This window comes from Phodopus roborovskii, unplaced genomic scaffold, assembly GCF_943737965.1.
Source record: "Phodopus roborovskii unplaced genomic scaffold, PHOROB, whole genome shotgun sequence".
Classification (NCBI taxonomy): domain Eukaryota; kingdom Metazoa; phylum Chordata; class Mammalia; order Rodentia; family Cricetidae; genus Phodopus; species Phodopus roborovskii.
Genome location: NW_026126516.1, coordinates 12,705,695 through 12,718,874, shown reverse-complemented (window position 1 = coordinate 12,718,874; position 13,180 = coordinate 12,705,695). Strand labels below are relative to the sequence as shown.

At 58.3% G+C, this 13,180-nt stretch overlaps 1 protein-coding gene across 1 annotated transcript; it reads left to right on the top strand.

The window, feature by feature from the left end:
• The first annotated feature begins 2,969 nt into the window (after window positions 1–2,969).
• Nudt14 (nudix hydrolase 14) lies at window positions 2,970–9,556 on the top strand. Its single transcript, XM_051196693.1, has 5 exons — window positions 2,970–3,060; window positions 5,465–5,508; window positions 5,957–6,021; window positions 6,215–6,452; window positions 9,232–9,556. Exons 1-5 carry the CDS (start codon window positions 2,980–2,982, stop codon window positions 9,470–9,472), a joined length of 669 nt encoding a protein of 222 aa, XP_051052650.1. The 5' UTR covers window positions 2,970–2,979; the 3' UTR covers window positions 9,473–9,556.
• The last annotated feature ends 3,624 nt before the right edge of the window (window positions 9,557–13,180 follow it).

Here is a 13,180-nt window from a genome sequence, read left to right as displayed (position 1 = left end):
AGGATGGCCGAGGCCACAGCTGGTGGTCAGGGACCTCTTCCTCTTGAAATCTGTTCTGAGGGGCTAAAGAGATAGCTTAGTGGGCAAAGCTCCTGCTACACTAGCGGGGGGACCTGAACTCAGATCCCAGCACCCAAACAAAAGCAGGGCGCATGTCTGCGATCTCAGCTCTTCGGGAGGGAGGCGGCGTCAATGAGATGCACAGTTGTGGAGAAAGATGCCCAACAGCTATGAGGGACTCGCACAGTCATGCGCACAGTACGGTGGTAGCAGGGGAGGTGTGTCACGGGCGGGCACCTACCTTTTGTGGGTTCAGAGACTGAACTCAGGCCATCGGGCTTATATCCCCAAACAATAGACACCTGTATCTGTTCCAAGCCCGCAGTGGAGGCTCACAACTGTAACCTCAGCACGCATATGTGAGATCTGTTCTGGAAAAAAGTTCAGATGCAGAAAAAGACAGACAGGTAGAGAACTCCACCAGCCTCAGCCCCACCCCACCCCCCTCTGTCCTAGAAGTCACTCTGACTTTGGCCTATATCCCCAGCTCCTTGGCAACTCTAGCCTGGCTGCCCCAAGCAAATACACAGGCACTTGGAAGGTCTGGCCACCACAGCACTCAGGCCCTTGTCCAGCACAAGGGAGGCAGGCTGGAGTGAGGCCACCTCACTGGCCTACAGGTGGGTGGGGGTAACCCCTGGAGCTGATCAGAGGAAGCTGATCCCAGCTAGAGGTTTGTACCGGATCACAGTTGCCCTTCCATGTACAATAAGCACATTCCAACAAGGGGTGCTGGGCATGACTTCTGCTTGGAATGGGAGTGGCGTGGGGAGAGCTGAGGATGGCTATTTCTCACAGATCTGTCTGCTCAGCCACAGCTGACACACAGGAAGGCAGGGGCAGGCCCTCAGCTCTGTTAGGTTACCAGAAAGAAGAGGCTTCAGTGTTCCAGAGTTACATGGCCTCTCAGCCTTGACACAGCCCTTCCAGCCACTCTGTCTCTTCGGGTCCTTGTTGTACGGTCCCCTTCAGTATCCAGACCTACCCATCACCCCACTAGAAAAGCACAGGGCCCTGGCAGAACCCAGCACCCACCTAGACATGTCCAGGTGACAGACACTGTCCAAGAGTGTCTTCCATCTCTGAGCCAGCAGTGGGCAGACCATCTACGTCCCACGGCTCCCTGTATGACCTGCCCTACTGTGTGCCTGCTTTGTGTTCACATGGGCAACGAGAATTCTGTATGTGCGGCTGCTTGAAAGACCCAGAGCTGAGACAGGCCCTAGCTATCAGGGACCCCAGATGTGATCATAGTGTCCTAAGAAGCAGGGGACATGCCGGCCAGAGTCCAGAGACCAGGGCCAGGAATGGTCAGAGGGCAAAGCCCACAGTGTTGGTTTTGAAGGTAGGTATATGCTGCATACTAGAGTATGGGCCTTTCTAGGATCGGAAGGCACAAGTCTGCAGACACCTGAGCCCTGGCCAGGGACATTGTTTTGGAGTCCCAGCATCCTGAAATGGCCTTGTAGGAGTCTGTTTTGCTGAAAGCTAGCACATGTAAGGACATTGTACTGTGTGTCTGTGTTGTGCTGTCTGCACTGGCTGGGCATGCACTCAGTGGGATCTCTGGAACTCTGGGAAGTGGCTTGCCAAACACAGAGGCGATTCTCTGGTCTTGGGACACAGGCGGCATGGTGTCCTCTCATGCCCCACCCCCTGACAAATCCCTCTCCGGCCAGGCTCCTGCACTGCCCCCATGGAGACTATGACCACCCATCTATCAGCACCACTCTGGGCTCTGACCAAAACCCCTTGGACAGACATGTAACCCCTTGGACAGACATGTAACCCCTTGGACAGACATGTTTCTTGCTCTTCCACACAGGTCCCCCTTTGCTGTGACCCAGGGACCTCGGAAACTCTAGCCACCTCAGTTTATACTACTCCACCAGCATCAAACAGAAGGCTCTGTGGAGGATCTTCCTATTTTCCTGGCAAGCAGGCCCCAGGTGGCCAGGGTGAGTACAGAGCTCTGTGACTGACCCTTATTGCCTCCACACGCCCTCGGGAGGAACAGTCTGCAAGGAGGCCTCTGAAATAGGAGGAAGGCAACTGTGGGGTCTTTGGCTGGGGTGGGCTTCTAGAGGGGCTCCTGGTTGGTGGTAACTCTGACCTCCAGGATGCTGGGTGGCCAGGCTAAAGATGGGAAGCGCAGGGCTTTATAAGAGGTGTGTGTGTGTGTGTGTGTGTGTGTGTGTGTGTGTGTGAGAGAGAGAGAGAGAGAGAGAGCTAGTCTTCAAGAATGGCTCCAGTCAATCATGTGCCCATATTGTGAATCCCTCCCCCGAATCTGGAGTGGCCTGGGACTTTGGCTGACATTCTGATGGGGTAGGTCTGCAGGCCTGTCTGGCTGGGTTAATGTGTGCACTGTGGTAAGCAACAACATGGCCTCTGTGAAGAGAGACAAGTCGCGCTTTCTCTCGAACAGGCGGGAGCAGTCCAGGCCAGGTCAGCCTCTCCCTGGGCTGGGGCCCTTTCTCTGACCTTCCTTCACAGCTTCCTTCCCAGCTACCTCTCTTCTGCCTTTTTCCGAGAGAAGTTTTCCTTCCCTCCCTGTGTGTACACTCCAGTGATTGCCCTGGTTCCCCAGACTTGGGGAGCGGGTGGGGTTGTTACTACCCAGGCACAGGCAGGCACCCGCTCGGCTCACTTCCAACCCCGGTGATCCCCTCTGGTTCCCGCTGGGGGCTTCACAGGTACCAGGAAGCCTCCTCTACCCTACCCAGTTCTCACCCCCTTTACGCGGGCTTGGAGAGCAGCCGGACAGCGCCTCCCTTGCGCGATTGGACTCTTGCAGGTGCTACCTGGGCTCTGCGGCCCGCCCTCCGGCCCGCCCTCCGCACGAACTGGGCATGCCCAGAAGTTGCGTAGACGTGCCCGACAGCTCCGGTCTGCGGAAGACTCAACCCTGCGCCACCCATGGAGCGCATCGAGGGGGTGGCCGTGGGCCCCTGTTCGCGCTCGCCCTACCTGCGGCCGCTCACGCTGCACTACCGCCAGGTGATCCGCCCCACGCTCGCCTCTCCGGGCTCACCCTCCAACCCCGGTGCCCCCCCACCCCCGCCCCGCCCCGCCCCGCCCCGCGTTCGGCTCCGCCCCCTGAGCTCATGCCTCCGCCCCGGTGGGGGTCTCGATCTGAGCGCAAGCTCCGCCCCGCTGCTGTCCTGACCGCCGGTCTGACTCGGTCAACCCGGAATGGCCCGGGAAGGACATTCGAGGACAGTCTCTCTTCCCCCCAAGGCAGATCGAGTGGCCCTCCATTTCCGACCGCCCATCGATACTTTTAGGCAACTGGATCTATTGATTACCTTGGATGTCAGGACGGGAGGAACTTCTAGCTCCTCCTGCAAACCTTAGCCGAAAGGCTACCGCCTCCAAGAACCCTCCCCAACACAGCCTTTCCCAGCTACCAGGTGTCGCCTAGAGCCAACAGGGCCACTGATAGCTATCTCGCTCGGCCCCGTGGGGCACATAGTAAGCCCACAGAGAACCTTTGTTGAGCTTAGCTGCTGCCAGCTCTCTCTGCTCTCACCCTGTGGGCTTCCAGCAGGCTCCTCCGCCCTGCGTGAATGACCCCGTCTAGTAGGCCCTTGCTTTTGACACATTGCGCACCTCCGTTCTCTGTCAGACACACACGACTGTCCTGACCCATCAGTGTAAGCCCTGACCGGACTTCAGCCCTGGTCAGACCCCCCCCCCCGCACACCCACCCCCCACCCCGTTACACCCTCCCTCATCAGGGTCGTGACCCTCATGTGTTTGCCGTGCACAGGTTCCCCGCCCCCAGAACTCCTCTCCCAGGGTGCAGCCATGGGCAGTGCAGACTTGGGGGGTTGGGGGGTTCAGTCCAGGGACATGGGGGTCACTTCCTTTCACTGGCTGGGGACATGGGATGGGCTTTGTGGCTGTTGCTACCCAGGGCCTGGGGCTCTGGTGGTGGGAGCTAGGTGGTCCAGACTAGTTCTGCCATGGCCCGTGACAATAGGGCTTCCCTCACTCACTTCCTGGGAAGTGCTGCGGGCTGGTTTTGCAGCCTTGGCTGGCAGCCCACCAGCACATTTCCGCTGATGGTGTTGGTAACCAGAGCTCAGCTGAGCAGGCAGCAGCCGTACTGAGGGCTGCGGGGCGGGCAGCGTTTCCTCGGGAGCTGAGGGATGGGATACTGAGGCTGGGCTGTGAACTGTGTAGGGAAATGCCAGCCTTTAACTGTCCCTCGCCAGAATCAGGGCCCCAACGGGCTGTGAAGCATGCGGTCCACCAATGCACTCTAGGCCTGTGTCTCCCTTCCCAGAGCCAATGTCAGCTTCTCTGGCTCTTCCCACGGCTCTAGCGAAATGTTTGACCTTGAGTCAAGAGGGTCCTTAGGAGTCAGGGTGATGCCTATTCAAAGGGAAGCTGAGGGGTAGGCAAGGCAGGCCCACTGCAGTCTGGGCAGGTCGGCTTCTTTGGAGCCCGCCTGGGTGGCTGGATGTCAGGCAGGCCTGGGCTCGCCTCGTGGGGTGGCACGTCAACGGCCTCCTGGGCAGCCTGACCTGCCCAGGACGTTGGCTGTCTTTGTCCCCTGGAAACCAGGTTGCTGCCACTCTCCTGGGATGTCTGTGCCTGTGGGCTCAGGTCAGGGTCTCCCTCCTCTAACCCTCAGTGTCTTCTCGGGCCAACGCAAGGGAGCCCTAGTGGCTGCTCCTCAACACCCTCCCTCGTGGTTGCCCTGGCGCACACTCTGTGGGACCCAGGCTCCCGTGTGTTTGGCAGCTTGGATGGGGCCTCATCACCTGTGGTGGGGCTCGCCAGGGCTCACTGAATGACCCAGAGGTGGACTAAGCAGGAAGGGTTAGGTAGGGGCGGACAGGCTCTAGGTCCCCAGCCCCCAGGCACAGCCTGTCTTACCAGGACGCCGGGATGAATGGTAGCCTTCCTGACCTTGTATACCAAGCACCATTGACATCCGTTCCTGAGTGCTGCGTGCGTGTCCCACGTGTGTGACCAGCAGGACTGTGGGATGTCTAAGAGAGAGCCTGAAGCCGGGCGGGGCAAGCATCCCCCGTCTGTCTGATATCGCCAGATGCACACCTGCCGTGTACTCTGCCCACCTGGGATCCTCCCTGCCCTGCCTGAGGGTGTCTGTCACGTCTGCCCTTCCTGGGCCCTCCTGGGTCCTTCCCCACTTGGCAGCATAGGCCTCTGTAGTACTTTGTGCTCATGAAATGCCTTTCCTGCCCTTTGCCCACCCTTCCCAGAACACCAGTCTATCCTGACCTCTGGGGAAACCTCGCCCACCCCCACCTGCTGCAAGTCCCTGTTCCTGATGGGGACAGGCTGCTGGGGCTGCTCCAGAGGGTGTGCCTGGCCCTCATCTGTCCCGGCAGCCACTCACCCTTCCTGACTGCCGCCATGCCTGTTTCAGGATGGTGTCCAGAAGACTTGGGACTTCATGAAGACACATGACAGGTGAGGGAGGGGCTGGCCTGGCAATTAGGAATCCCCCGATTTCTGCTCTCTTTGATGTCTTCAAATACCTTCCACCTCAATCTGGTCTTTGGTTCTCATGTCCCTGAGGCCTGGTGGCTTGTAGTAGCTGGGACACCAGGCCCCTGGGAGCAGGCTGGGCCTCCCGGGGCTGAAGAGATCTGTTGATCTTACTCCTGAGGATCCAGAGATGGGAAGCGTGGTTTGAGGGGTGTGACAGTTGGGAGACTGGCCAGCAGAGGCCTCCACTGTCCCTGTTCTGTGAACTGCCCTGACTGTGTGGCCGGCCCCTCTGAGCAGTGGACCTACTGTGTGTCACATCTGAGCAGGGTCCTACCTTTCCCGGGCTGTCCAGGAAAGAGAGGAAGGGGGTCTGGGGCTCTGGGGAGGGGGGAGCGTGTCCTTCCTGAGCTCTGTTCCCCCCATGCAGTGTGACCATTCTCCTGTTCAACTCTTCTCGGAGGAGCCTGGTGTTAGTGAAGCAGTTCCGGCCAGGTGAGGCCAGCTGGGCAGCCAGGAGTTGGGAAGGGGGGACTCGCAGTGTGCTTTCAGGGCCTTGATCCTGAGCATCTGCGTGGGTGGGTTTGTAGGAGACTGAGGTCCAGCAAGATGTGCCTGGCCCAGAGTAGATTACTCTGAGGTGACCGCCATGTGGCCCTGCTCCACCCCCCCCCACTCCCCATACCAGCTGTGTATGCAGGCGAGGTGGAGCGCCTCTTTCCGGGGTCGCTGGCAGCTGTGGACCAGGAGCAGCCCCGAGAACTTAAGCCAGCACTGCCCGGCTCCGTGGGAGTAATGGTGGAACTCTGTGCCGGCATCGTGGACCAGCCTGGGCTCTCGCTGGAAGAAGTGGCCTGCAAGGAGGCTTGGGAAGAGTGTGGCTATCACCTGGACCCTGCCGATCTGCGCCAAGTTGCCACATACATGTAAGGAGGCTCGGCAGGGTGGGCCGCTGCCAGGTGTGGAGGAGTGGAGTGGGTCAGAACCCTGCCCCGAGTGTGTACAAGCAGGAGACTGGAAGGGGGTTGACCTGGGCCAGACCTGGTGCTTTGGGGCTGGTTCTGGAGTGTGCTTAACCCTGTGCCCCTGCCTGCCCTGCAGCCCCAGCCATGAGGGGTTGGGCTCCGGGTGGCAGCTGCTGCCGACAGATGCCCCACTTCCTGTGGGATTAAGCACCGGGCGCTGGGGGTGGGGTGAGTCACAGCTCTGTTCTCAGCCCGTGGTGGCTCAGGAATGAGAGGGAAGGACAGGTCCTGGGGAGGGGGAGGAGGAGGGACTACCCCTACTGAAGCCCAGGTGCCAGCCGCCCATGCCTCCCTCAGGCAGCCAACCAGGGCTACCTTCCTCAAATGGGAAGCCGCCCCTTGCCTCGGGATGCTGTGTGGACCCTTGGCCACTGAGGTTGTAGTGCAGAAAGAGGCTCATCTAGAGGTGCCCATCACCCCGCAAGGTTGAGCCCATCTTCAACCAGGAAGGACCAGAGTCCCCGGCGCCTCTGTCCTGGCATGCTCCACACAGCCAGGACCCCCTTGCGTCCATCCCAGAGGATCTCACTCTGTAGCAACTAGCTGTGGTTGGAGCACGTTGGATCCGGTGCTAACCGTCTTGCCTCTGAAGGCCTGGTCTGTGCCCTTTTCTGGGTCCTCCTTATGGACAGCCGGTGATGCCTGGAGCCTTCAGCTTGCAACATGGCAGTGTTCAGGGGAATCTCAGGAGCCTGACGTTCGTAGGGGTTTGGCTAGTGTGTGGAGCAGACAGGGATGGAAGGCAGGAAGGAAGTTAGCCTGGGGGGTGGGGGGGCAGTCCTGGCCGATGTTTGAGGACAGGGGAACCTTGTCATGAGAGATTTCCCACGTGAGGCCTCTGGGCTGTGTCCTGACTGAAGGTACTGCAGCGGTCCCCTCTACTCAGACTTTGAAGAGGGTATAGCTAAGTGAAGGTCAGCGCACCTGCTCCTATGGGCCTTACTGGGACACCAGAGCCTTCCCACTTAGTGGTTCCCTGTCCGAGACCAGACGTAAGCCGCCACATTCCCTTGATAGTCCTACATGACTAGGCCCAGGGAAGGAAGCCAAGGAAGGGGCTTTCCTATTGTTGCCTTGTCGTGTGAATAAGATTAGAGCCTGTCCAGAGCACAGGCTGGAGCTGTCTCCCTCATAAGTTAGGGAACCCGAGGCTGGAGGCGGCAGACCAGGGTGTGCAGGCCATGACTACCAGGAAAATGGGCCATCAGGCAGGGGTTTGTGGGGATAAAGAGGTAGCTGGATATGATCAGTCTTGGATGGGGGGGGTCTTCCTTTTGGGGGGGTTGGGAGGCCATGGGTAGTTCCCAGTTCTGCTCCTGCCTCCACAATGTGTCCTGCTGAGAGATTCCCACCTGTCTGGAACAGTGTTGGAATCTGTTCTTTGTATAAGGAGCTCTGTGATTCCCACCACCACACTCATCTCTGGTTTCTCCATGGCTTCCCAGCCAACCAGCAGTCCCTGATGTGGGCCAGGCTGTCTTGGGCCTTAGCAATTATGGAAGTCAGAGGCCCTGGCTGGGTACCCAGCAGGAGCCATGGACAGGAGCCTAAGGGACAGATTCTGAGGGCCTGTCACAGTATTATTGTTGTGCTACTTGCTTACGACCTCATGGCTTCTGCGTGTCCAGTCTATTTTCAGGGTCCTTCATCTTCCTCTCAGGGTCTCAAAGGCTGCATTCAGGGTGGCTAGCCACATCTGTGATCCATCCAGGTGCAAAGGTAGCAGACCAGCCCCTCGTGGCTGTTGGTTAGAGGCCGTTTCCTGACTAGCTGTTGACCAGGAACTGCTCTTAGACCCCAGTGATGCCTGCCTGTCCCTGCCATGTGTCTCCTTACAACACAGCAGCTTGTGTTAGCAGAGACTATTGGACTTCTTCACATTTTGAGCTTGGAGCTGTCTTGTGAGTTCATCTAATTAGGCCAGGCCTATCCAGGCATCTCCTTTGGGATGGATTCAGCAGAGTCCTGGGTACAGGATATATGTAAGATGCCTCTGACAGTTGCGTTTCCCCTAAATGTCAGTTGTCATATTCATCTTGACAGTCTGATGGCGGGTCTAGCCTTTGGTGGCTGAGTCATCTCTCCAGCCCAATTATCAAATTCACCTTAAAAACCTCTTCAGTGAGCTAGGCAGTGGTGGTGCACAGCTTTAATCCCAGCACTTGGGAGGCAGAGGCAGGTGGATCTCTTGTGGGTTTGAAGCCAGCTTGGTCTACAGAGCAAGTTCCAGGACATCCAGGACTGTTTCACAGAGAAACCCTGTCTCAAAAAAAAAAGGAAGGAAGGAAGGAAGACAGGAAAGAAAGGAAGGAAGAAGGAAAGAAAGAAAGGAAGGGAGGAAGAAAGAAGGAAAGGAAAGGAAGGAAGAAAGGAAGGAAGGAAGGAAGGAAGGAAGGAAGGAAGGAAGAAGGAGAAAAATAACTTTGGTGTGTCCCTTTCCTAATTGGTGTGAGTTTCCACCTCTGCCACACAGCAGCCTGGTGACAGAAGGCGTGCCCACCATGCATCAGGTCCCTCCACTCCAGGGGCACACAGCACGTGGATGTACCCACCAGGCGTGGTATTTGGGAAGGGTGAAGCCACTCGGAGCTCTGCCACATCACAAAGGCAGACAGAAGCATGCAGGCAGGCTGGCTGGCAGGCACCATGGTGTGTCAGCAGTCCCTGTTCTACCTGGCAGGTCTGGAGTAGGACTGACTGGCTCCAGGCAGACCATGTTCTACGCTGAGGTGACAGATGCCCAGCGACGAGGGCCCGGTGGAGGTCTGGCCGAAGAGGGAGAGCTCATCGAGGTTGTACATCTGGACTTGGACGATGCCCAGGCCTTTGCAGACAATCCAAAGGTCCCCAAGACTCTTGGTGTCATCTTTGCTATCTCTTGGTTCTTTAGCCAGGTGGCTCCCCACCTGAGTCCCCAGTGAGACCCTGGGGCTAGGCAGCCTGGTCCCATCCATTCAGCCTCCTGCCCTGAACACTCAATAAAGCTTGTATAATTTTCACTGATGGCCACTGGCTTTGAGCACTGTGACCTGGGGTGAGGAACAGCGTCTTGAGGGGTAGGAAGGTCTCCATACAAACCCCTCTGTTTCTCTTCAGACTGTGCAAGTGGATGCTCTGGAAGACAGATGTCTTGTCAGTGGGCTGGTGCAACAAGTCTGGGATAGTATTGTCAGGTCAGGTGGAGTAGCCAGCTCAGGAGGGGACCCGGTTAAGTGTTCCATCTTGGAAGGGGCCACCATTCGCTGTGCACAGCCTGAGCTGTGTCTGCGGGAGTAGACTGAGCGTGGCCTCAGTTGAGAGGAAATGGGTACAGTATCGCACATTCCAGAGAGTGTGTACTCCCTGATCTGGGCAGATGTAGAGTCCCTGCCATGCCTGGGGTTGGGCTACAACCACACTGCCACCACCCAGGAATACTTTGTACCTGGTGTCTTCAGTGCCCCCTCCACGACTCCAGCAGGGAGGGGGTTCGTCTCACTTGGCCTGCAGGACACAAGTAGCGTCTGCAGGCTTGGCTATGGTGAGCACCTGCGGCAGTCACCTTGCTGGAGACAGCCTGGTCCTTGCATAGACTGCCTCTGGAGTGTGACGGCTCACAAAGCTGCTGGCCTCCTTGCTCTCTGGCCTGATAGCCAGAGCCATCCTCCAGGTCCCCAGAGTGCCTAGCGAGAACAAAAGGGCATGCTGTCCCACCCGGCCAACTGCCTGGGCCACAGGCACACAAGGACCCCCTGTGGAAGGTGTCTGTAAATTGGTCTGTCTTAGGGGTAAGGTCAGGCTTCAGGGCTGTGCCTTTCCCCAGAGCTTCAAACACCCCAGTCAGCATCTTATATGACACCCTGGGGGTCGGCCAAGGTCATGGCCCACTGATGACAGCCATGAGGTACCCTGGAGGGTTGCCCCCTTCCCCCTGTAACTGGATGGAGCTCAGGTGAGCATGTCCGGGGGCTCAGTGTCTCAGTGTCCCCAGGAGCTAAAGTGTTGGAATCCTAATTGAGATAGGGATGGTGAGGTTAGTTTGGGCCCTCTGTCCTCTTACAGCCCCCTGCCCTGCCCTGGGGGATGGGGGCACTGGCTTCATGCCCTCCCCGTCCCAGGTGGGTGTGACATTGAGGCACCACCCTGAGGAGGCTGTGGCATGTGGACTTCTCAGATAGCACCACCTGTATGCAAATGTAGCAATTTAGGCGTGGCCCAGTCAGACAAGCAACCACAGCTTTTTTTTGGGGGGGGGGGTTGGTAGGGTTCTTAGGTGTGTGTGTCCAGGAGCTGAATACTGGGGGGGGGGGTGGAGGGGACACATTGACCTGGCTTCAGCTTGATGGTCCCAGGACAGGAGTACACCCAGCCACTCCCATCTATATCCTGCCCTGCCATTCTGCAGCTGTCTGATGCCCACCATCGGAATCCTGTGACCCTCAGGATTGCCCTTGGGTGTTCGCTGTCTGACAGGCAGGGTGGGGGAGGGCTCTGGCAGCCTGGAGGATGGGTTAAGAGTCAGGGCACCTGGACTTGGGTGAAGTCCAGTCCCTCACTCTGATCGGCAGCCTGGCGGGCAGGTCGGCAGGCACCATTGCTGGGCCTAATGCAGCTGGCATCGATTTCCCGGCTTGGGGTGGGGGGGCTGTAACCGGAAACTCCCCTCCCTGGCCGCTATATTTAGCATCCCAGGACATGGGCGGAAGCATGGCTCACTCCCAAGCCCAGCCAGCTCTATCCCAATCCTGGGCTGCCTCATCCTTCAGCCTGGTGCTGAGGCCCCTCTGTGCCTGTCCAGCTCAAGCTAAGCACCCACTCATTCAGAACATGCCCCAAACCAGAACCCCTAGTGCTAAGGATCTTGGAGAGAACCACAGGCAGGAAACCAAAGGGTACCATGCCTGGTGGGTGATGAAGGCCTTCCTGGACAGGCAGAGCAGCTGACCATAGGGTCAGGTCAGGGTTCCTGGGCCCCCAAGTTTTACAGTGGGCGCAGCATGAAGGCAAGCATAGGGTCTGAAGGGTGGGTGAGGTGATAGTTCTCCACATACAAGTCCATCCACTCCAGGCAATTCTGCCCGAGGGCTGAAAAATTTGCGCAGGGAGGGGGTTTCCAGGGGAGGGCCCCTCTCAATGCAAGTGACAGCTCACAAAGCTCACCACCAGGAGGTGAGGTTGTGTCCCCCAGAAGGCAGGAGGAAGAAGAGGCCATCACCAGTGTGGTGATGACATCTGGTCATGGCAGGTGTGTCACCCAGGTATTGAATATTTGCCCGAGGGGACCCTGGTCTCACTCGCAAAGGGCCTGGATAGACCAGGGTGTGTGGGGGGGTGGGGGGCCAGGTCCACATGGCCCCGATTTCTAAGGCGTACTGTTGGACAGAGCCCCTTGGAGCCTGTGTGCCTAGGAGGTGTGTCCTTCCCTGGGCCCCGTACCCACACCTCTGAGCAAGGGTTTGGGGGTGTGGGGTGGGAAGGGCTGAGTCAGACAGGCACACAGAAGCCCGTGTCAGCGCTGCTGGGCTGCCGCCTGGCAGCAGGAAATGGAGACACATAGGGATGTGCTGCAGGGTCACCCCGGGGTGAACTCCCTCTCCTCAGCCCCTACGCTGCCTAGACACCCTAGACACTGTCCTAGACACCCATGTCTCCCGAGAGCACCGTGGCATCACCCTGACCCATCACCCTGACCCCGCCTTGCTCTCCTCCATGCCGCCACAGCCAGGGGTCTTGAGGAAAGTGTAAGTCATGGTGTGACTTCCCCAGCGTGTCAGCGGGAAGGCCGCAGTATAACCACCCACCTTGTTTGGGCACTTTTGTCAGGTTCTTTCAGCCCCAGAACCCTGGCACGGCATTCCTTCTGGTCACCTTGCTGCCCACCCTCTGGATCTCATGGGGCGGGGTGCAAAGGCACCTGGTTTTAGACGCTTACGGTTTGCTGCCCTAGCACATGTACGTCTAAGCCATTAACCACCTTTACCCCAGGTCCCCGCTGGCAGGCCAGGGCTGTGGCTGTCTAGTTCACAGCTTGTCTGGGTGCCTCACAGAGGTGGTAAACACAGGCAAGTTGGAAGCTAAGACTCTTCCGCCCTCTGTGGCCTCCGTCTCCAGGACAGACAGAAGGTGAGGCCGGGTCTGCAAAGGGAAAGTTCTCTTGAAGGATGCAAACGTCAGGAAGACTTAACAGGCTCCAAATCCACCGTTTGGTGGGGGGTGACTCTGTGTGTAGCCAGGCCTGGCTTGTGTCTTATCCCTCAACCAGCCTACCTGCCTGTGGGCTCCCTGGGCTCAGGTTGGGGTGGGAACATGGAGTGTGCAAAGCCAGGAGCACTGCAGAGCATGAGGGCCGCGGGGCCGCCCGTTACCCTGGTACGTCTTTCTGCAGGAGATCTTAGAGAGCCACTAGACAGTGGTAGGGCAGGCGAACTGGACCAGGGCTCTGTTCCCTGTGTAGGCTGCCAGGCAGTGTCCAGGGGACAAGGGTATGGTAACCCCTGCCCACGTCTACTGTGCCTCTGAGTCATCGGTGTCAGAACTTCTCCGTCCCCCAGTAAGTCCTCCGACTGTGCCCTGATCCAGGAGGGGGAAACTTGGGAGAGGACCCTCAGAGAGAGGACAACTCAGCTATTGTGGGGTCTTGCAGGGCAGGG